The sequence below is a fragment of the Alosa sapidissima genome, chromosome 8 (genome assembly GCF_018492685.1).
Source record: "Alosa sapidissima isolate fAloSap1 chromosome 8, fAloSap1.pri, whole genome shotgun sequence".
Lineage (NCBI taxonomy): Eukaryota > Metazoa > Chordata > Actinopteri > Clupeiformes > Clupeidae > Alosa > Alosa sapidissima.
The window spans coordinates 12,706,439-12,729,927 of record NC_055964.1 but is presented as its reverse complement, the minus strand read 5'-3'; the positions used below and the strand labels follow the sequence as shown (position 1 = coordinate 12,729,927).

General features: G+C 42.9%; 1 protein-coding gene across 3 annotated transcripts in view; it reads right to left on the bottom strand.

Annotated features, from left to right (window-relative positions):
- Positions 1-23,489, bottom strand: part of edil3a (EGF-like repeats and discoidin I-like domains 3a) — a 127,169-nt gene that overhangs the window by 91,665 nt on the left and 12,015 nt on the right. Inside the window, exons 2-3 of one of the 3 annotated variants that reach the window (XM_042101733.1) lie at positions 10,800-10,928; positions 1,029-1,058 (exon numbers count right to left, since the gene is read on the bottom strand). In XM_042101733.1, the coding sequence (XP_041957667.1) occupies positions 1,029-1,058; positions 10,800-10,928 (159 nt within the window). The remainder of the gene's footprint in view (positions 1-1,028; positions 1,059-10,799; positions 10,929-23,489) is intronic. The other 2 variants (XM_042101734.1, XM_042101735.1) reach the window with 2 other exon arrangements.

Sequence of the window (23,489 nt, the reverse complement as noted above, 5' to 3'; positions counted from 1 at the left end):
GAGCGAGCGAGCCAGCAAGTGAGAGCTCAGTCTGGAGAGATCAGTGAGACTTGAGTGAGTGCTGACCAGGCATGATCAAACGATAAATGTTGGAGCAACAGAGCAGCCAGTGTGGAGGAGGGGAAGCAGCAAGCTCCCTTGTGCCCCTGCATCAGTAGAATACTCTCTCTCTCTCTCTCTCTCTCTCTCTCTCTCTCTCTCTCTCTCTCTCTCTCTCTCTCTCTCTCTCTCTCTCTCTCTTTCACGCATTCTCTATTTTTGGCCTGTGCCTTTCCTTTTATTTCAGTTTCAATTTTTTTTTCTCTCTCTTTCTCTCTCTCTCTCCATCTTTCTCACACACACACACACACACACACACACACACACACACACACACACACACACACACATTCACCTACACACAGTCAGTCTCTCTCCTCTCTCTTGGTCACTGAAACACTCTTTCCTGCTCCCTCTTTACTGTAACTCTCCCATGGTACCATCCTCATTATAATTCATCTTTCTCTCCACCTGTTTCTCTTGCTTTCACTCATCGCTCTGTCTTCCCTGCATCCCTCCCTTCAATAATCTACACTACAAAGAGGCTTAGGATGTGTTGTAATTATACAGTATGTCGTAATTACCTGCTGAATTTAATTGAGCTTGGGGCTTTAACATGGGACTTCATACCACTTTTGACGTTCAGGGCCCAACGCGTACATGATGTTGAGCATGACATGTTTGCATTTGAGCAATTGTCTCCTAATATAGTACTCAAAATGGTATACCTGCGAACTAATGCATGTTTGTGTGCTTGCCAATGGGAAATATAGAATCTCAGAAAGAGTTCTGAATTGTAATGTTTGACTTAAACTAAGAGAAAACTTTAAGACACAGTGTGTGTGTGTGTGTGTGTGTGTGTGTGTGTGTGTGTGTGTGTGTGAGAGAGAGACATGTGCGATAGAAGTCAGTGGCAGCAGAGGAAATATACAGCTTTGGGATGCCACACCAGGGAGACACAACAGTTACCAACTCTAGAAATATCCCACCTGCTTGAGTTGGGTCCTCACCATCTGCCGCTGAAATAGAGAGAGAAGGAAAAGTGTTCACTCCATGAACTGCTTATAACCAAACAATGCACACACAGGACACACAGACACACACACACACACACACACACACACACACACACACACAAACACACACACACACACACACACACAAACAAACAAATACATACAGAAACATTTATAAATAATGCATTTGCTAATACCGAGGTTAAATAATGAATTGATCATGAATTCATTACCTAATCAATTTACTGTTAGCCTGTGCCACTCTGGCTCAAACATCCTCCATTAACTTCACACAGACATGCATATGCATTATATGATAATAACACTGTCACCATGACAAACAAACACAATTAAAAGTTTGGCACGCCACTCCACAACACCGAGAGCGCAAATGAGGTTCAGCCTCTCTGCCTCTCCCTTAAACACACTCTCTTTTTTTTTTCTCTCTGGCTCTCTCTCTCTCTCTCTCTCTCTCTCTCTCTCTCTCTCTCTATCTCTCACTCCCTACCTCCCTCTCCATCTCCTATCTAGTTCCAAACTCAGCAGTGAGTTGCATGCAGTGCCTGAATCCTGGCCTGTCCTCCTCTGTGATACTATGTTTATTACTCCAGTGGGATGGGGGGTGGAGTTGGGGGGGGGGGGGGGGGGAGCAGGGGAGGCTACGCTCTGAAGTGCGCCCATGATTTTTAATCACTCCGCCCCGTGCTGCTGAATGGCGAGGATGAACCCTGGCGTGTCCCGAGACATTATCATCACCCTCCATCAAGCCAATCACCGGCTACACGAGGCTGAGAGAGGGCCTTTGCGCTCCGACCCCTGGAGTCCAGAGGGAGGAGTGGCACAGGAGGAAGAGAGGGAGGGAGAGAGAGAGAGAGGGGGGGGGGGGGGGGGGATGGGTGTGAGAGGGATTGAAGGAAAGAGAATGAGACAGAAAGAGAGGGACATGAAATGGGATTCAAGGTTATCAAGAAGAAAAAGAATGAGAGTATATAAGTATATATACTTTTTTGATCCGGTGAGGGAAATTTGGTCTCTGCATTTAACCCAATCGGTGAATTAGTGAAACACAAATAGCACACAGTGAACAGAAGCACACAATAATCCCGGCGCAGGGAGCTGCCTGCTTCAACGGCGGCGCTCGGGGAGCAGTGAGGGGTTAGGTACCTTGCTCAAGGGCACTTCAGCCACGGCCCACTGGTCGGGGCTCGAACCGGCAACCCTCCGGTTACAAGTCCAGAGTGCTAACCAGTGGGCCACGTTATGTGCAAGAAAGAAAAGACAGCAAGAGAGAGAGAGAGAGAGAGAGAAGGGAAAAAGAAAAGAGTTCCTGTCGACCTTTCCAGTCTTTTCATTATCATCTGAAAGAGGTTGTCGAGGATTCTTGTGTTTTGTCGCAACAGTCTGTACCATGTGGATGTGATTCTCAGCGTGCTATCTGGATAAACAAGTGTGCAATTAGTCAACAAATGGCATGATTTCCCAAGACCTAGAGCTCAACCTCTGCGATTGAAGATGGTACAAACACATTAGAGACAAAATTAAATATTAAAGCTTGCTCGCCTAATAAGTGTTGGAGAGACACGGCGTGAAAGTACATCACGTTCCCTTTTCAACAGACAAGGTAAACATCTTAACGAGGAAGACTTTTACTAATTAGAATTCTTATTAGGTATGCATATATATATATGCATTTTCACATGGAATTAATATGACATTCCCCCACACACACAAGAGGGAGAGGGAGGGTCATGAGCCATGAAAATGGTAGGGAATAGGGATGGAGTAGAAGCGAGGCTGTTGGCACTGGTCTGCACACTAAGGGATCGGATTCTGCAATTTAGACAAGGGGGACTGTATGTCAGTGTTTTACTGGCGTGTAAAAAAATTAAATAAAATACACACACACACACGCATACGCACACACACACACACTATGAATTTGCATCTTTCCCAGACGAGACACAACCTTTGCTCCTGCTCCACCACAGAAATGCATGAAAATATAAATATTTAATTGAAAACACTGAGAACTGATACAAAAAAATATAGCAACATTGCTTTCACACGTCTTCAGGGTCCTCTGGGAAATTTGCACGCAACAAAGCCAGTGGGAAGAAGATATTTATACACATAACATCTGAGAGCAATGACGAACCCAGATGTTGTGTGCTGTGCTGTGCTGTGCTGTTCCTTGTATGTCTGAGACAATTATCAATACTCAGAAAGGGAGGGCATGCATTCTTTGACTTCTCACTGTGTTTTTTGCTCCAGTGAGCTAGACAACAGGGAAAAGAGAGAACGTGTGTGTGAAAAAGAGAGAGAGAGAGAGAGAGAGAGAGATCCGTCAGGGCCTGTCCCGCAGTGAGTGTGCTCGAGGCCCGTCTCTGCTCTCTGTGTGGCCGGTTGTCCAGACAGAGCTCTGAGTCCAGCGTTATCTCCATTCAGAGACAAGCCGCTGAACAAGGGGGATTTGGCCAAGACAGTAAACATGAAAACAAGGCCTCAGTCCAACCAGGAGACCAAAGAGAGCCAGGAGTGAGCTGCAGAATTTCACTATCTCTCTCTCTGTCTCTCTCTTTCCTTCTTGCTTTCTCTCTCTCACTCTTTCTCCTTTCTCACCATATCTTTCCATTTCTCTCTCTCTTTCCTATCCTTCACTATCTCTCTGTTCTCTCTCTTTCTTTTTCCTTCCCTGTTTTCACTCCTTTCTCTTTGCCAGTTTCACTATCATCTTACTTGAACTTTGGATGAAATGGTGAGACTTGTTTGAATATGCTGTGCTATTTTGAATCTCCCCATCGCCATGGGAGTTGTAAACAAATAACAAAAGAGAGTGTCTCACAATTCATGAATCTCTTGAGTCTTCAGCGAAATGGAGTGTCTCACAATTCATGAGTCTTTTGACATGTCTGATAACAACCACAGCCACAGTACAGCAGTAGCAGAAGGCCTGTAAATTCTGAAACCAATTTTTCAATTCTCTGACCAACATATTTGCAACATATTAGATTCCTTACACTTTGAAATGGTGTACTAACATAAAACCAGCTGATAATCTTTTAAACTACTATTTTATAAACTATTAAACTATGTGTCTGATAAAAAGAGAACAGGGCTCCTGACACATTTAAAACTTTCAAATTATATGATATACTATTTTCTATGAGGTTGGGTTTAATTGAAGCGCTGGTGTGACAAACCACACCACAGGTAAAGTGAACGCAGTGAATAACGACAAAAAGCTTATTTCGAAATCGCCATGCCTGACACATCCTCTATAAACATTTTATCATCTCTGAGAATTCCAAGTATTCATAATGCTGTCTTTCACATGCAGTACACATACACACACACACACACACACACACACTCAGAGAGAGAGAGAAAGAGAGGGAGAGAAATACTGTGTGGATGGATTTGTAGATAGTGCTTCATATGCACATATGCAATGAGAAAATGTAGACTGATATAATAATTTGTCATCAATATGTGGAATTCCAAGAAAATCTGTGTGTGTTGTGGGGGGGCAAGACAGCTTTGAGATCTAGAATTCCTTGGACTTCTCAAAAGTCAGAAGAAGTTACCCACCACAACCCAACACAAACACATCTCACTGCCCACGCCTCACTGTACTATTTCCAGTAATCATAAAGACTTTGCCAAATACAATAACAAGGGAGAATGCAATTTCTTCCCAACTATGGTCATCATCTGAACGGTGGAGTCCACTTATTTATTAAGATTAAAGGGCACTTAACCAGCATGCAAAGCCACACATCACTCAAGACTCAGTCACCACAGGCGGAGACAGACAACACTCTCTCGCCACTTTGACCATAACCTTCACCATGGGCACCATTTCCTTTCCAAATCAAAGGCCCCTTTTACAGACACTTTTCCTAAGCCAGAACACCAATGAGGAATGAGAAAGAGAGTGGGAGAGAGAGAGAGAGAGAGAGAGAGAGAGACGGAGAGAGACGAGAACCGTGATGATGACTTATTTCTGGAAGCGGGCCGCAGCTCCGTCATTCATATAATCCTGGCCGGGCGGTGATAAGACTAAGCCCAGGGACAGATTGCCCTAATCTGAAAGTCAACCTGGAGGAAGTCATAACCAAATATATTATGGTAGGGCACAAGCCACTCCTGCCTGATACCGACCTCTAAAGGTGTGAGGGGGAGATAGAGGCGGCCGTGTCTAGTTTGCCCAGGAAAGAGGCCCAGGTTTTTTTCCATGTATATATATATATATATATATATGCGAATCCGCCTCTACTCTAATCTCATCTGAACGGAGGCCCTCTGTGCGTGTGTGATACAAACTCGGGCCACAGGTTGTTTTCCGACGTTAACAAACAGAAGCCACAGCAAGTGACAAAGGTTGAAAGAGGACACATGGGAATCGCGATATGCAGACAGCCGCTTATTTTCAGAGCGAAAACACACCAAACACGACAACCCCAACCCAGACCTGTGTGTCCCGCGCAATGATACCGAATGATTTAAACTGGGACTGACACCCTAAAGTGCTGCTTGGATTTCTGCTGTCAGCTGTACGACAAAAGAACGAAAGAAAAGAAAATCATGAGATGAGCCGGAGGTGCCGAGCAGCCATGTTATATAGCACTCAGCGCCGCTGACAAGTCCCGGACAAAGGCCTGTCTCTCCTGTTCCTCTTTGTTCAGTCGGCGGACATAAAAGAAGGTCAGAGCCAATCAGGGTAATGGGTCTAATCTCCATTTAGTGATGTGGCAGGCAGGACTGGCGGCCCTGTCACCGTTAATGCCGTCCACTAAAAGGCCACCCTCCAGAGTCGACAAATCTTATTTGTGCGTCTTCCACAAGCACACTAGCCGACTGTGTTGCACAAAGGCCCTTTGCATTTTTTTCCCCCTCCAGCATTAATGTAGAATGAAAAATGACATTGGGCTGACTGGAGATAGGGATAATTATATTGTGCTCATACGAAGAATTATCACTGTCATCAATGGATCTACTAAAAGATCCTTGATGAAGAATGCCGCAATTTTACTTGGCAGGCATAAAACCAGGCTCACGACAGGCCAACATTTACAAAGAGCTTATATTCTAGTCAGGGCATGATAATTACTTAATGAAACTAATTATCTGATTATGTTATCATCTTAATTGCTGGTGGTGGGAAACAATCCCTAAACATGTGGGCTGTCTGCCTTTCTACTATCTCCACAGTGACTGATGTAAGCAAGAAAGAACAGTCATGAGAATTTGAATGGAGATGAAGTGCCTTGGTATCATCTCCTGGTAAAAACAGACTTACAGTCACACACACACATGCACGCACGCACGCACGCACGCACGCACGCACGCACGCACACACGAACACACACACACACACACACACACACACACACACACACACACACACACACACACACACAGTACATGCATACAGTACATACAGTAGGTTAATAAACACAAAAATACGCACTCGAAAAACACTGTGACCCAAACATGCCCACACACAGAGAGGTAGAACCTAATGTGAGCTTTGATCACAAGCTGTAGTGAAATTATGCCAATGTGTTGATTTGGAACAAATTCATGGCTATTTTGCAGCCTTGTCTGCGCTACATAAGTGGCCGAGAAGACTGTCCGCAAACCACGAGCTGCAATGTTTACGTGTGGCTTTAAAGGGTTTCCTGCTCTCCCCCTCACTCTCTCATCTGTTTTGAATTAGGACAGTCAGAAAAGAATTACGTCCTTTAAGCTGCTTACCACAAAATAATACCCTCTTCTTCAGAACAGCTGAGGAAAAAGGCTGACTGATAAGTGTTTTTCCCTGCCTCTTCCAACATAACAAAAAAAAAAAGAAAAGAAATATGTGACGTACTGTTAGGGGGTATTGCCAGAAACCGACTTGCACTTTGGTTTAGACTGTATGCTTACATTAATAGACCTCATCCACTTGGGGGCATCAGCATGCTCCTGAGTTATCTGTAGGCCTGGCTATGTCATGCAAAACAATTCAGTGTTGTGAGAATGGTATGCCAGTTTGGCTAAAGGTGGAGAAATTTGTTTATCATTGCTCTGGTCTGAACCCTTTTTATAGACCAAAAGACAAGTTTAATGTGCCCCTTTTGTTGCTAGATGTTTAATGTGATTCGTCCCATGTTTTAGTTTTGTACTATTTTTTTTTAATGTATTTTTATCTTTAAAATACTTAGCTAGCTTTGTGACTACAGTTACACAGACTAAAGTTTTGCATAATTACGGAATGCTGCTGGGTCATCCAACCCAAATAATCAAAGGATCAAGCTGTTACCAGGCAACCAATCGAGCTATTTGTTGCAAACACCTTAATGTAGTTTGCTGTCACTTAATGTAAGCAAACACGTCTCTTTAGAAATAGAGAGCTTGACCAGGAACATGGCTTTTTCAAGAAAAGTGGACATGGGAGTCTTTCTTCATTGAGTTTAATGGGGCTGCAACTGGTCTGATTTGCAAAGAGAAAATCTCTAAAGACTTAATTTAAAGCACCATTACACTACCAAACATGTTGATGAGTCTAAAGGGCTTGAAGGTGATGTAAGAGAAAGGCATGCCAACATTTGAGAGCCCTTTCCTTCCAGCAGAAGTTCTTCTTCCAAAGAGCCAGAAAGGAATATTCTGTCTGCATTGAAACTAGTTAAGTTAAGCAATAACTAAAGCTATTTTTGAAAGACTGTAAATGTTCTTGTGCAGGTTGTGAATACCATCTGCCAAGAAAATCATCTGCTCTGATGTTTAGAAATGCCAGTCTGAAAGCAAATACAGAGGCAGAATATGACATGTATTGCACACTGTAGGCCTACTGTACGCATCAATACAACAGTACAGTACTGTTGTACTGTGAAGTAAAATAATGAATTCGCAATTCATTTTGGCACTTGATTAAAGCACCAACAAGGGGTAAATGAGCTATGGGTACTAAAGACCATTTTGAGATCATAGAACATTTTCCCTCATTCCCTATTGCACTGGTCCCCTTTTAAGATCACCTACCAAGTGGCCTGAGGGTAATCTGAATTTGAAGGCCCTGCCCTTGACGTTGTTATTAAGCATTGCTGTTCAAAACAGTATTGTATTGCTGCAATTAGGCAGATATGGGAAATTAAAAAGGTGACGAGTCAAAGTGGTGAGAGTGTTTTTGACTTTATACACAAAGAACAGGCACTTAAGATCCCCATCATTCTCCGGATCTATGGCTATCAGCATCTTTTGCTTTCAATCGATATGCTTTGTGCAGCTGCTTTCATCGGCTGTGCCAGAAAAACAACCCAAGTGCGTGTTAGCAGGAAGGAGCTCAATGGCACAGTTCTCCTCAGTGCATCGTGCTTCGGATGATTTCAAAGCCGAAGCATTCGCTCACAATCAGCAGTTGGCAGAGTGCAGCTTTACTCCAAATGGGATAGAAATCAGAAGATTTCCTGTTTCGGCGAATTTGGTGCGGGGACAGCTAATGCAGTTTAACAGACAAAGTAAACTGCATTAGCTGTTAAACTGCATAATGAGGTTTACTTTGTCTCAGGCAGAAATTCACATATTTGATGTTTGTCTTTTTTCCCAGATATGCTGGAATAATTTCAAATGGGCTATGGACCTAGTCATGAATTGTCCTGTATCCTTAAAGGTGCTCTAAGCGATGTTACACGGTTTTTAAGCTAAAACATTTTTTTGTCACACACAGCAAACATCACCTCACCATCCGCTAGCTGCCTGTGCCCTGAATACACTGTAAAAAAATGCGTCTCTGTGGACAGGCCAGGCTCCAAAAATGGCAACAAAAACAACTTGGTCCAGCCTGGACCATAAAAACATAACAAACTGTTCCAGAGATGCGCATTTAGGAGAGTTTAAATTGCACGGGAGGGAGGGGGAAGGAGTAGTGAGCTAGCTCTCTGTTTTGTTTAAACGTTAACAGAAGTGACGTTACCCAACATCGAAAATAAATACCCAACATCGGAAATAAAACACAATGCAAAATTACAGCAACAAAAAACCCACAATCTCAATTGCTTATTATTAACAAACAGGCTGGTGTTTCATCAAGACTACAGAGACATTTGAGAAAATTAAATTCCACTCAATAAAGAGACCAAGGGCAAAAAAACTGTGGTTTCAATTAATCTCTCTCTCTCTCTCTCTCTCTCTCTCTCTCTCTCTCTCTCTCTCTCTCTCTCTCTCTCTCTCTCTCTCTCTCTCTCTCTCTCTCTCTCTCTCTCTCTCTCTTCTCTCTTTCTCTCCCTCTCTCTCAGAGTAGACTGGGGGTGGGGGGGTTGAGGAGGGCTCATAGTAGTTTTTTAAGGTGTTTTTGATCCATACAATGTTTTTTTAAGTGTCAAAAAGTTTCTCTCTCTCTCTCTCTCTCTCTCTCTCTCTCTCTCTCTCTCTCTCTCTCTCTCTCTCTCTGTCTGAGTAAAGTTGTATATCAGATCTAGCACTGAAACTCCGGCCCATGGAAGTTAGTTGCAGAAGGGACCTCCCTCTCTCTCTCTCTCTCTCTCTCTCTCTCTCTCTCTCTCTCTCTCTCTCTCTCTCTCTCTCTCTCTCTCTCTCTCTCTTCCTGTTGGCCCACATGTGTCTGTCCAGCTTGCCCACGTGAGTGCCCGGCGCAGCATGCACTGGTACACGATGATAGAGACGGACAAGTTAAGCCTGTGAAGAGTCAAGGGGGCGAGTGAGTGAGCGAGCGAGCAAGGCCGAGGCGATGTGCTTTCCTGCTATCTCAAAGACCCCACATTTAAAGCCCAGCACTCGATGCTCACGCCAAATACCAAGGACCCCGTGATGACATGCTGTCTGTGAAACATTTCAGTGCACAACGTAAAATGATCAGTAAATGACAAAACAGCCCTATGTGAGTCTGGCTGATGATTTACTGTAATGTGTCATAAAGCACGACATCTGTGAAGAATCTCAATGGGGGCGGGAGAGGAATAAAACCTTTTTTTTCTTTTAAAAAAAGAATGTAACTATCATAAAGAAGCGGTTGTTTCCATACCCTTTTAAGTGCCACGGTAGCAGCATATTGTTAACATGTGGTCAGGTCAGAAACCAGCCTCAGTGGTTTTATTATTTTATGAGCTTCACAAAAAAATGTGTGTATGTAAATAAAACATATGTCAGGTGGCTGATGGGAATTACTGGCTAAACAAGATGGAGGGAGGGGGAAGGAATGAAAGGAAAATGGAAAATGAAGTGGTGGCAACACACACAGAGAGTAGAGTGGAAAGTATGGAGTACGTTTTTCTGAGACCTCTGAAGGTAATTCCAAAGCATAAATTAGGATTAAGACTGGCATGCAACCTCAGGGAAAAAAAAGAGGGGGGGGGGGGGGTAACATATTTGTAAAACTCAAGCTGCCACACAGCCTACGAGGGACTTTTGTGGGGCATGTGTTCCTCTTTAAAGATGACAGCCACATGTTAAACCACTTTCACATTTTCCCTCTTCAAAAGAAAGGAAAAGAAGAACCTCCCACCCACCCACCCAAACATACACTACAATGTTGATAGTTTGTTGGGTGGCATGAGACAGATAGTTGTCACGTTACTGCACAAATGAGCAAGGAAGGCACACACAAACACACAAACTAACAAACAAACAAACAAACAAATGAGCACATCTGTACAGGTGGTGCTGCCTAATAGACGGCTGAGGTCACAGCACTAATAACACGAACAAACACCAAACACATCTGCCGTTGATCTCTGGGTCACTTACCAACCTCCATATTACTAGCACACTTGGGCCCTGTGAAGCCGGTGCGACACTCACATGTGTACGCCTCGTTGCTCAGTGCTGTGAGGCAGGTGCCCCCATTCTCACATGGGTTGGGCTCGCACGTCTCCTCTGCAATGACAGGATAAACAAACAGAGAGAAGATCAGACAATAGCTAGCAAACAACAAAAAAAGGTGGTTATTAGAGGTTATTTCTGAAAAAAACGAGCCATCTGGCAATTATTATTATTATGTCACTCTTGGTGGTCAGAAACATTCTAGTTAGCTACAATTTATTTATTTTTATTTACATTTCAGGCTGACCATAGGGCAGGAGCATACAGATATCACAATATTTCATAATTATTTGTGTGAATGCCTGAAAGCATCACTAGAGCTAAAACAGGCTGCAGAGGGACGAAGGTGGTGTCAGACGAGGATCGTGCAGGGGAGATGAAGAAGCCCCCCATCTTGATCTCCTGGGGGCTCCGAGCTTATCTTATGGGGCCAGATTTGCTTCAGCATGCACCAAGGTCCTCGCGCAAACCACAGCCACGTGCACTCCAGCAACAGAGCGACGCAGAGTACCTGACCCCCGTGTGGGCTAACATGCCTGTAACCTGTCTGAGGCTATTCTGCCCTAATGTAACACGTCATCATCAAAGCAGGTCAGAGCCGGGTAAGAGCCTCAGCATCCTTGCAGTTGGTCGGTGATAATGGAGAGGAGCGACACTGGGGTGAGGGGCCCTCGAGACAACAGCTGGTTTATGAGGACGATTTGCTTGGGAGCTGTGTAATTGGCACACGCAATAATGAAACAATGCTCTATAAACCTTCCAAGCATGCAGAGTGCATTGGCAGTGTTTTTTTTTGTCAACGTACGAGGGAGAAAGGCGGGCAGGGAATTGCCTTCCTTCCTATTGAGAGGAAGGGTGGGAATAGCTAGTGGGAAGGTGGTTTTGGGTAGGGGGGCTGGGAGGGTGGAGGGGGGGGGGGAGACGGGGAGGTATAGCAGCGTTTCTCCTGCTAATTGGATATAATGGCTGCAGGGAATAGCTCCTGGAAGCCCCGGGCAAGATGGCGCGAAATAACAAAACACACGGAGACACTTGGCGCTGGAGGCAAACATGAAAGACAGACGCAGATGGCTTAACAAGCCAAAACACCCTGATGAAGAGCTCAGAGGAGGAACGCCAGACCCACAGATAGATAGATAGGAAGAGATACAAAAAAAGAGAGTGTGTTAGAGAGAGGGGGATGAGAGGGGGTAAGAGAGAGAAAGAAAGAAAGAAAGAAAGAAAGAAAGAAAGAGAAAAGGCCCAAGAGAGAGGGGGAGGGGGGGAGGTGGTAAAAACACAGTGTGTGCAGTGAGCACTGCAATGAAAGGAAGCAATGTCAGGGAGCAGACTGAGCGTTTAGCACTGAAAGGTTTGCACAGGGGAGTGGAGTCTGCCTGAGGACAGGAGATGGCAATTGGGCCTTTGAAGACTTAAAAGTCGTCTGGAGCTGCGCAAGTAGGGAAATCCCCTCGGGGACTGTCCTTTTCCTGATCCACCCCCTCCCCAACTCAGGAGTATCGCGACTGTACGTCTGCAGGACAGCTGGTAACAGGTGGAGGACAGAGGATATGGGATGGTCCTAGACAGTGATGACCTTATTCAATCACTGTGTGAAGATCCAACAGAAACAGCACTTTCCCATGGAAAAGAGGCAAAAAGTAAATGTTGGCCAATGGCTACCTTCTACAGTACATGTGCTTTGAGCAGGGGCCAACTCCAATGAATCAGACTCTGCTCATCCTGACCACTGTAGTGCCAGCAAGCCAAGCCAATAGTAATACTGATCCATCTGTGGTACCAGGTATATTTCGTTTAATATGGAGATCACCTAACCTCAGCCATAAACACAGACCATATGCAAAAAATTCCCTTTCCAAGAGGGAATTGAAAGTTGCCTCAATGGGATTTTTTCTCCTTTCAAGGGTTTTGGTCTGCGATAAAGCACTCTGATATCCTGCTGTTTCTAACCAGCTTCAGACAGCACATGAGCCTCAAATAGCACAGAGGGTAAATAAAACAAAAGGGTAAGCACAACCATGTCTGGAATGAGAATGTAAAGAGAGTGGTAATTAATGTTTAGACTTTACATCTTATTGCAGCTACTGGAGAGCAATGCTAATTGTGCCTTTGCGCTCACTTATTCAAGCACTGTATGAATAATAGATGCCTTTGTTTGCCACACAAATGGTTTAAATAAAAATATGATGCAAACATTTTAATATTGACGCAAATATAATTATTTACAGCAAAACCAGTGCACAAACAGTAGCACACTTACGTTCTTTGGAGTGTCTATAAGAGATTTTGCTTACTAGAGACTGGAGTCCTTCCAAAGCTACAAGATGTCTGGATACTCCTTAGCTAAGGAGTGTACTCTAAACCCTTTTAGCATTGGACCCTTTTGCCAATTTAAGTTATTTTAGCAGGAAAGCAGGGGGCTTTTTAAGAACTAATAATGCTTTTTGAGTATCAGAACAATGCTTAGCAAGAGAAAAAAACAGATTGGCTGTCTCTCTCAGGGGCGTCACTAGACCTTATTCACTGGGGCACGTGCCTTAGTAAAAGTCTCCAGTGCCCCAGTAAAATTCTAGCGCGGCTCTAGCTGGAAACGGCATTCCTGAGCGCATCTCCGTGCCTGCTTTAATCATGACCAGAGCCTGTCACTTACCAGCCAATAAAAAAAAAATAAGGAATAAAGAAAGGGGCCATAATAGCCAATCAGGAAATAGCACCTCTGTAGCTGGGTAAGATTGGGTAAGACCAATGAAAATCGTTCACATGATTCTTCCGAGTGTTTTGTTGTACTGCACACACATACACTGTGGAATCCGCTGGAGCTCATTACATCACTTTGAGCACAGAGTAAGTCGTCCCCTGTTTAATGTTACAACAAATTCACAACTTGTTTGACAGAAAAAATGACAAGTTGATCGCTGTTAGAGAGTGTTACTGTTACCCACATAACTAGCATCTGTTTTTCAATGCTTAGCGTCATTGTAGCCTAAATTTAGCAACAGTTTACCAGCTTGTGCTCTCTCACTCACACACACACTCACACCATGCGTAGGCTGCCTGCACACATGCGGACAATTAATAAGTAGGCCTATAAGTAATGTATACGTATACTGTAGAGAGTCCTGTAAAAGTAGCCTATACTGTTTGTGAAGCTGTCCTACTGTAAAATTAAACATAGCCTTCTGACAAACTATTCAGAGATGGACATCAGAAAATTCTTCCTGAACAGAGGCAGAGGGAGAGGAACAGTGAGGAGGATGAGGGAGGTATGATAATTTTGCCCACATTAACGGTAACATTAACATTTATGTTGGTAATAGCCAGTGCTGTGATATGATCAATGGTTTAATGGCAAACTTAAATAAGGATGTTGCTGGATAGTGGCTGCTACAACAATTGAGGGAGAGAGTGCTGGAGGAGGAGAAGAAGGTCGAAGAGAGGGAGAAGAGAGGGGAGAAAGAGGCTGGGCAGTCCAGTACCAGGCAGGGGGAGGAGGAGGAGGAGAGAGACAGGCAAGAAACGGATGAGGACATGATGAGGGCTAGACGTAAAACTATTCAGAGTATGGAGGAGGATGTCTGTGACCTAGGGGAGATATGTGATGGTCCAAATCAGGCTAGCCATTTATTTCATATTGCGCGCACAGTTATTATTATTATTATTATTTTTTTTTTTAATGTATTGGGAGTTGGGGGCCTGTGCCCCAGCAAAGCTCTAGGTCTAGAATCGCCTCTGGTCTCTCTGGTATAATAGTGTTGCCTTAAAGGTCCCTCTAAGTCGTTCTATATCAAAAACAAAATATTAGAAAACAATATTATTCATTACATTCATTAGTCCCCTTTGCTCCCAGATATCTTTAAATCTGTTGGGATCTCATTACTTTTGTGAGCATATTTGAATCACTTAGAACTGTTGAGTGATTCTATGACTTGTATGCTTGTATTACTATAAACGTAGGCCTAATTCTTAGATATACTCTGTGTGTCTATAGTAGATAGATGATAGATAGATACTTTATTGATCCCCAAGGGGAAATTCAAGGGTCTCAGTAGCATACAGACATAACACACAACATGCACTTACAGCAGAAATGGTAAACATAAGTATAAACATATAACTAAACTCCACTGTACAGTGAGTGTCATGGTGAAGGTGCAAAAAGCTGTCCAACATTAGTCCAACAGTGCAACAGTGCAAGAGTAAGGTCTAGAGACCAGCATAAATAATATGGACAAATAGGAGAGTAAAGTATAATGTAGACAGGGTAAAATAAAAAACTATTTCCGTGCAAGAACAGGTTGAGGTAATAGGGTTATAGCCATTCATTCATTCAGTATTGTAGCAGAAGCCTGACCGCAGCCATTGATCATGTGTGCTAATATAGCATGAAAAACAGTGTCGCAGTAAAACAGTAGTGAAAACATTAGGCTGTGTACATTAGTAAAACAGTAGTAAAACAGTAGTAAAGCAGTAGTGGGCAGTCAGTACTCAAACATGGAGAGGGTGGAGAGGTAGACAGACTAAGCAGAGAAGTCTATTTCTCCTCTTCCCTTTAGTGAGGCATTGAACAGTTCAATGGCCCTAGGAACAAATGACTTCCTCAGCCTTTCAGTTCTGCATGGCAGTGAGCGAAGTCTCCAGCTGATCAAGCTCTTTTGCTTTTAGTCAGGGGTGTGTAACAGAAACAGACATAATGTCATTTAATATTTAATTTAACAAAATTAGATGATTCATTTAAACATGTCTTTTCTCCCTTTACAATAAAAGCTTTGGACATTAAGTTGGGGCATGGATATGAATAGGGTCTAATCAGACGGACTATGGACACATCAAGTGAGCTTAATCGTTTAAACAGGAGACCTCACTGAAAGGTGCCTGAGAAAGACAGTTGATTGAAAGGGGCACACCAGCTCTGTGTTTCCACACTATTAGCTGACCAGTCACAAGAGTCAGTTGATTGAGATCCGCAGACACAAGATAGCCCCCTGTTGCAAAGACGGTGAGCTCTGCTACCCTTCTGTAAGATACTAGAAACCACGTAAATGGTTGGATGCCAAGGGAGCAAAAGTTTAGCGTGCAGAAGTGCAAGAATTCAGCCATGGAGTGTTAGTAGAGACGTTAAAGGAATGTTAAATAGATAAAAGAGAAAAGCTAAGTGTCAGTTAAGTGAGGTCATTTATGACCACAACATGGAAAAAGAGATCGGTTGGCTAATTTAGGGCTGGTATTTGCAGTGTGTCTGGAAACTGTAACAGAGATGGGGATTCCTCTATGATTATTGCAATGGAGAGAGAGCAAGGGGAGTTGTGGTACCAAAGCAGAAACTATTTTGGCCTATAATTCTTCAGAGTACAATGTTTTGATAGCAGTGAAGAACATAGTTATGTGCTGAATAGCAGACAACCCAATAGATGCTCCCACACAAAAAGCCAAAAGTTAAGCTTTTAATAATCTAGATTATTAGTTAAGCAATATGGCATAAGCCAGAGTGGACAGAACATTCACCTACTCTTTATTTACTAAAACTTCTTACTCAAATGTGACCTTATGAAAGCACTGCTCTCTCTCTTTGAAAGAATGGAACGTTTTTGTTGGACAGTTCAATGCAAAATGCAGAGTGATTACTAGCTGTAATTACTACTGTAATGTGAGTGGGGATCTCCTGAGATTTTACTAATGTCTAATAGAATGCCTCTGGTCCAATCAGAAATTAATAAATAATTGGACCAAACGTGAATAATGTGATTTGGGAAATTCAGAATGCGAAGACTTCATGATGTGGTTTTCCTGGCCCTTCCCATACCTTTGGCTTTGTACCTTGCCCTGTCATGTGAAATACATTTAGTCCCTGTGGTAACTGATTGACATTATTAGAGCACAATCTGACAAAATTCTTTTTTTTTTTGGAATACCAGTACATCCTGGCATCATCAGTAATTTAGTCTGACAAATACTGGATGTGCAATTTCAATGACAACATGCACTTGCTGAGTTGATCTTTTAAAAAAGATTGCTGGCCTACCCCCTGTTAGAATACATGTACTTTGGTGACTGTTATATGGTTACGGGCATAAAAGAGGAGAGTTATGAATGAGGTTATCAGAAAGCTGCATGCACCATTTTGACTTAGTAGTGTGACACAGTAAGTGAAACTATTTTGAGCTGACAGTGACTAATGGTGAAGGTAGGCCCTTAAATCCATATCAATGGCATATCAATTTGAAAGCAAGTCTACTTAAAAGTAATTCTACAGAGCCTTTTGAACAGTACAATAACACTCGACTATAAATGAGGCACACTTGATTTGAGAGATAAAAACAAAAAAACTTCAACTTGTTATCGAATTTCATTTTGTGTGTGTGTGCATTTGTAAACACTGTGAGAATAGAGTGTCTCAGGTCTGGAAAAATCAAGTGTCCGTGCTTAACCTTGGCGATTGCTAAACTAAACCCAACCCATAAGGTGACAGAGGGTCCCAGTTGACTATTTGAAAATATTTTGAAGAGCATTTAATGAACAATTATTATTTACTTTTTCACAGTCGAAGGAACTCCATATCCTGTCTTTTATTAAATCCATGCATCTTTACAATGCAGGCATATGGTTTTAATCTATGTTAAGTGTGTTTTATTAGTATGTGTGCACTTTAGGAATGGAATATAATGCCCTTTATCTTTCGCAATCTGACTGCTATTGAACAAAAAAATGTACTACACACACACACACACACACACACACACACACACAAACACACACACTCAGTTGTACACTGTATTTAATTAATTAACACAGTGTTTACTGTGGTTGTTCAATAAAACATTCACACAGTTTTGTTTTCCTGAAACAATCAATACCTCAGCATTGGTCGATGACACTAATAAAGACAAATAGTCATCATACTTTTCTTGGAGAAATAAAACATGTCTGTTGTTATGCAACTGGACTCACTTGTCCTTTTCATACCAAGTAGTACCCAGAACCCATCTGTGTGTTTTTAAGATTGTAGAGAATAGTAGCCTCTTCATCTTGTCTAGCTGACTTTGAAGAGAAGTTGTTTTTCAAGTTGTCGTACTTAATGTGATACATAAAACATGAACTCCACATCTGCTTCTGATACATGTCTTTGTGTAGGGAGGGTGTGTGTGTGGAGGTGGGAGCTGATTCAGAGCCAGTCAGAGTGTGTCCAACTCTTTTATCAAGAACCCTTCTTAAGAACCGAAAATGAGGATGAATTATTAAGGAGACACGCCGACATCCCAGAAGCATCGCTCATTAATGGGCAAGCCTGTTCTGCACACTGATATTTGTGTGTCACTTTGTAAATGAGTGATTGAGGGGGTAGTGCCTCCAAAGATGGGGTCGGGCCCGAGGAATGAGAGCTCTGAATCGGTGCTTTTCAATATCACCTGACAGAGAGAGAGGCCCAGACAAAAGCTGAGGCATCAAAGTCCTCGTAAATTACTGGAGTCGCACTCCGAGGAACACAGGTGAAACAACATAAAAGCTGACAGAGCCAGCGTTCCGTTCCTAGGTTAAGGAATTGGGTCAGAAGATGGAAGTCTGACACGGAAGAGAAGGGATGTCGAGGATGAATTATTCATTGCTCATCTTAACACACATAACTTATACATTCACAGTCAAATATTCTGAGCTGGTCTGTGTGTGTGTGTCTTCCCGGTTTCATAAGGTGCATACAGTATATGCCTATGCTAGTGAATTCTCAGAGACACACACACACACACACATACCACACACACACACACACACACACACACACACACACACACACACACACACACACACACACACACAACACCATCCCCTATTTGTTTAGTTCAATGACTTGTTTGTCACAGATCCATCGTGGGCATACACATCCACTCCCTATTATTGGCTCTGGCCAGCATCTCCGTTGCCAATATCAAAAAGATTTCTGTCAGTTTCTTTTATCGACTTCTTCCCACTCAGCTCCATACTAGCTCACAGTTAGGACCAGCAAATGGTGCAAAAACAAATAGGTGTTGAGTGACCTTTTGCACCATGATGAAACTGAGAATACATTGTGATGATGTAGACCTGTTCAGCATGGCATAGTGATAACACAGGTGGTTCATATGCACACACAAAAATACACAGAAAAATGTGCTGCAAATATCTCTCACTGAAATGTGTTCTGCTGTTTGTGCACCTCTATAAAATACTGACACACCACTAATGGCATTCACTATGTGTGTCAGTTCACACAGTGTAGCCTAACGTCTTGAGAAATATGGCACATTTGGGATGTTAGTGTAGCTACCGTTCATGACACTATAAACATATAGTTATACGACTTGATACTATCTGGTATAAACTTTAATTTAGAATGTTTCTTCCATTTTCATTTCATATCTGAAGTGAAGAAATAATTTTGTCCTAGCTGTCCTAATAATTAACATTGCCAAATGCCAAATGTGTTGTATTCTTCATAAAGCATTCACTAACCTTATAAAAACTGTAAAACACATGTTTATGTTATGCAATAAATGCCATATGCATATGTTTCACACACACACACACACACACACACACACACACACAGAGAGAGAGAGAGAGTGAGAGAGAGAGAGAGAGAGAAACACACACACACACACACACACAAACACACACACAGAGAGAGAGAGAGAAAGAGAGAGAAACAAACACACACACACACACACACACACACACACACACACACACACACACATACACACACACACACACACACCCATACATGCAAAAAGAGAGACGAGGAGAGACAGAGAGATAAAGGGAGCTATAGATAGAGAGACAGATTATACTGTGGATGGCATGCTAAGATGATGGGGGTGGAGGCACAGGAATTCATTAGGAAGAGATAAGACATAATTAGAGCCGGAGAGTGTGATCAGCCCAAGTGCTCAAGGCCCTCACAGCAGCCTGAGAACTGAGAATGCTCACTGCAAGCACATCAACACACATCAACACACAAAGGCAGCTCTTCAAACATCAAGAGCAATAGCACACCCTTATTGTATAAAACCACAGCAGACTCCTACAGGAATACAAACAAAACAGAGAGCATAGTATATATACTCTTTTGATCCCGTGAGGGAAATTTGGTCTCTGCATTTATCCCAATCCGTGAATTAGTGAAACACACTTGGCACACAGTGAGGTGAAGCACACACTAATCCCGGCGCAGTGAGCTGCCTGCAACAACAGCGGCGCTCGGGGAGCAGTGAGGGGTTAGGTGCCTTGCTCAAAGGCACTTCAGCCATGCCTACTTGTCGGGGTTCGAACCGGCAACCTTCTGGTTACAAGTCCAAAGCGCTAACCAGTAGGCTACGGCTGCCCCCAAAGTAGTGAAGATGAAGCATGGGGTGAGGTTATATTTAGCTCTATGCTCGCAAAATACTTCCACACACGTACACCATACGACAAAATATATATTCAAGCTGCTGCTATTTCCATTTTGCTGTTTGTTTGGGCTGAACATTAGACGGAACATTTCACTAAACTCAAGATGCAGAAGTATGCTTAAGATAGTTTGGGGGCAAATAAAGACAAACATGTTTACACCCACTCCTTCTCTTTTATTTATCTCACATCACACACACACACATACACACACACACACACACACACACACACACACACACACACACACACATACACACACACACACACACACACAATTTGTGAAATTCGATAACAAGTTGAAGGATAAAAATATTGCATTTTCTGCAACTGCACAGCCCTGTGGATACCTGCATCCATGTCACCATAGAAACAAAACCGAAACATCTTCACAAAGCTCATTATTCAAATGACTGCTCTAGGTGACTACATGTTAAGACAATGATTGACAGTATTTTACTATCATTTTCACACTTTTCTCTCATTTCCACACAACATTTTCTTCTTAACACCATGTTTTTTTTTTTTAAATGACTATGTGACAACATGCGTCATGCGTTATTTTTGCTTTTACAATAACACATTATTACTAAATAATCTTACAAACTTAAAGGAGAATTCCGGTGTGATATTGACCTAAAGTGTATCAAAACATGATACCGAGTGTGAACGTATGTCTCATAGCCCATCTCGGCTTGTCCCCTGCACTCCAAAATCTGGCGCTAGTTAGCCGATGCTACCAACATCTTTTTCAATAGTGGTGCTTCGGCATCGGGCTAGCCATGCAAATAAATCACTGTTTTACACCCATTTACGAGGCTCAATGTATCTCCACACTTCATTGGTAGACTTCCGAGGGCCCTGACATTTAAAACGAGACATTGAGAACTTTGAAAAAGCACTGGTAGTTTACTTACAAGACGATTTATACAGACAGTATCTTCACGAAGTTTAGCGTTTGCAGCCATCTTGAATTTAGTCACGATAAGTCGAGCAACGAGTAAGAATGAACAGCTATGATAAGGGATCAGATTCCAAAAATAATTCAGTGGAAATGCATGGATTCCAGTTGCTGCTACTGGAAGAAACTGGAATCCATGCATTTCCACTGAATTATTTTTGCAGCAGCTTTTTGGCCAAGCCAAGACACAGTTGAGTGCATCTCTCTGTTAATGTGCACAATCCAAGCGATCAAAAAGCCCTTGAATACACTGAGTACCTATACCACCAAGTATGATTTTACAAGCAGTTTCTGCATGCTTTCCAAACCTTTTTCCTGCTCTGTAGTCAATGCATACTCTAGCACCGGGCACACACAGCCTGTATAGATGGAGACCAAACTGACTACAGTGAACATATGGTCCACTTAACCCACAGTTACTGTTACTATGGATGGAGGCCCCCAGGACTTTCATTGTGTCACAGACTTGATTTTCTGGTCAATGAGGAGGGTTCCCAAGGCAGGTAAATGACTCATGAGTGAGATGCACAACTTCACATGTCTTTGGACTGAGTTTAATTTTATGTTCCTCTACCCAGAGGTCAATTACAGTAAGCAATAAGCCCCGAAAGACCGTAGGTTACACTGATTCTACAACAGCTAAGGGGCGTTGTTAGGCACAACGCACTAGTGGTGTCTTATGTCCTTGAGGGCACTGTCAAAGAGTTCTTGGAATACAATGGGCTCCGCATGTGGAATATTCCCAGTCAGAAAAAATGTCCCTGCTAGTGCACTTTCTGGCGGCGGTCAGTCATAAACCAACAGATCCATGGGGTCAAGGCCGGCCTCACTCGGAGGCTCAGGAGGCCCTGCACTGCCGTTGTGTGATCTGAAGCATCAAAGGCCTTGGACAAAATCAGCTGTAATAAGGGGGCACACTGAGCCTGGTATATCACAGCTCTTGTGTGCTAAGTCCATCAAACTGACTAGACAGTGTGTTGTGGAACAATTCTGTTGCCTACCAAATCGCATGGGATCTAGACTTGTCGCAATGCCAGTCAGGATCCAATGTGCTGCTAACTGCTGACATAACTTAGACAGCTGGGTTGATAATGACATTGGTCTCAGTTCATCAATGTCTGGTGGGGAAGATTTTGGAATAATGACAATAATAGCTTCTTTCCACTATTTAGGGACAACCCCTTCAATAAATGACTGGATGATGATATCCCAGAAAGGAATGCTGATGTAACATGCAAACGTGTTCTTGGTGGAATCCTGGATTTGTGGCAGTTGATGGTTGACAGTCTACTATACTCATCCTTCACTGGCATAGTGGGCAATGGCAGAGATGGCCAGAGAGAAGGTAGAGTTGAGCATTCAGATGAGATGGACTGGGACACTTGTCCCTCCCTCTCTCCCTCTCTCTCTCTCTCTCTCTCTCTCTCTCTATCTCTCTCTCTCTGTGAGCCTCTGTCTGTGTGAATGTCTCTACAGCAGACAACAGATCAGGCTCAGACAGTAAATCACTTTCGGGCAATAGCAATCATTCCAGCAGTGTTTGTTCATCCAATTATGGAGGAGAAGCGCAGAGGTTGAGGACATTCATTGAGGCTGAAATCACCCAAAGAAGTCCACAGTCACGGACGAGTAAACCTCTCCGATACACGTGGGCTGGGTATAGATGGGCTGCTTCCTTCACCTTCACACTGATCTAATCATATGGTCATACTGTGTGCACACATGCTGTGTTTACCTGCGTGGGGATGCAAACACATGTGCATAACATTGCAATTGCAATGTAAGACCCAAAGGAATCTTGCTAACAAATGGTACCTGGTGGCAGGGCACTGCTTGAGCTCTACCAACGGTTAAAACTAGTTACATATACAGAACATACACTACACTGAACAACATTCTATACTGTACATGCTGTACTTTCCAATTACAACATCATGTTACATATAGCAGACCGCTCTAGGGATACATTTGGCTAACTGTGATAAATAACATTTATCTATGGTGAAAACATAAAGCATAAACATTGCCAACAATTCCAACAATTTAACCATCACATATTCAGCTAGCCAAAGCAATACAATAATACATATTGATAACATTAACAAATCAAATGTAGCCTACACCCTCCATAAGAACCTGTTTTATTTCTGCCATGAGAGAAGTCATTCTGGATTACTGCCAGTTACTTCTAATATTGCAACACCTGCACTGGCAAAAGTACACAGCAGCAGCCCAAA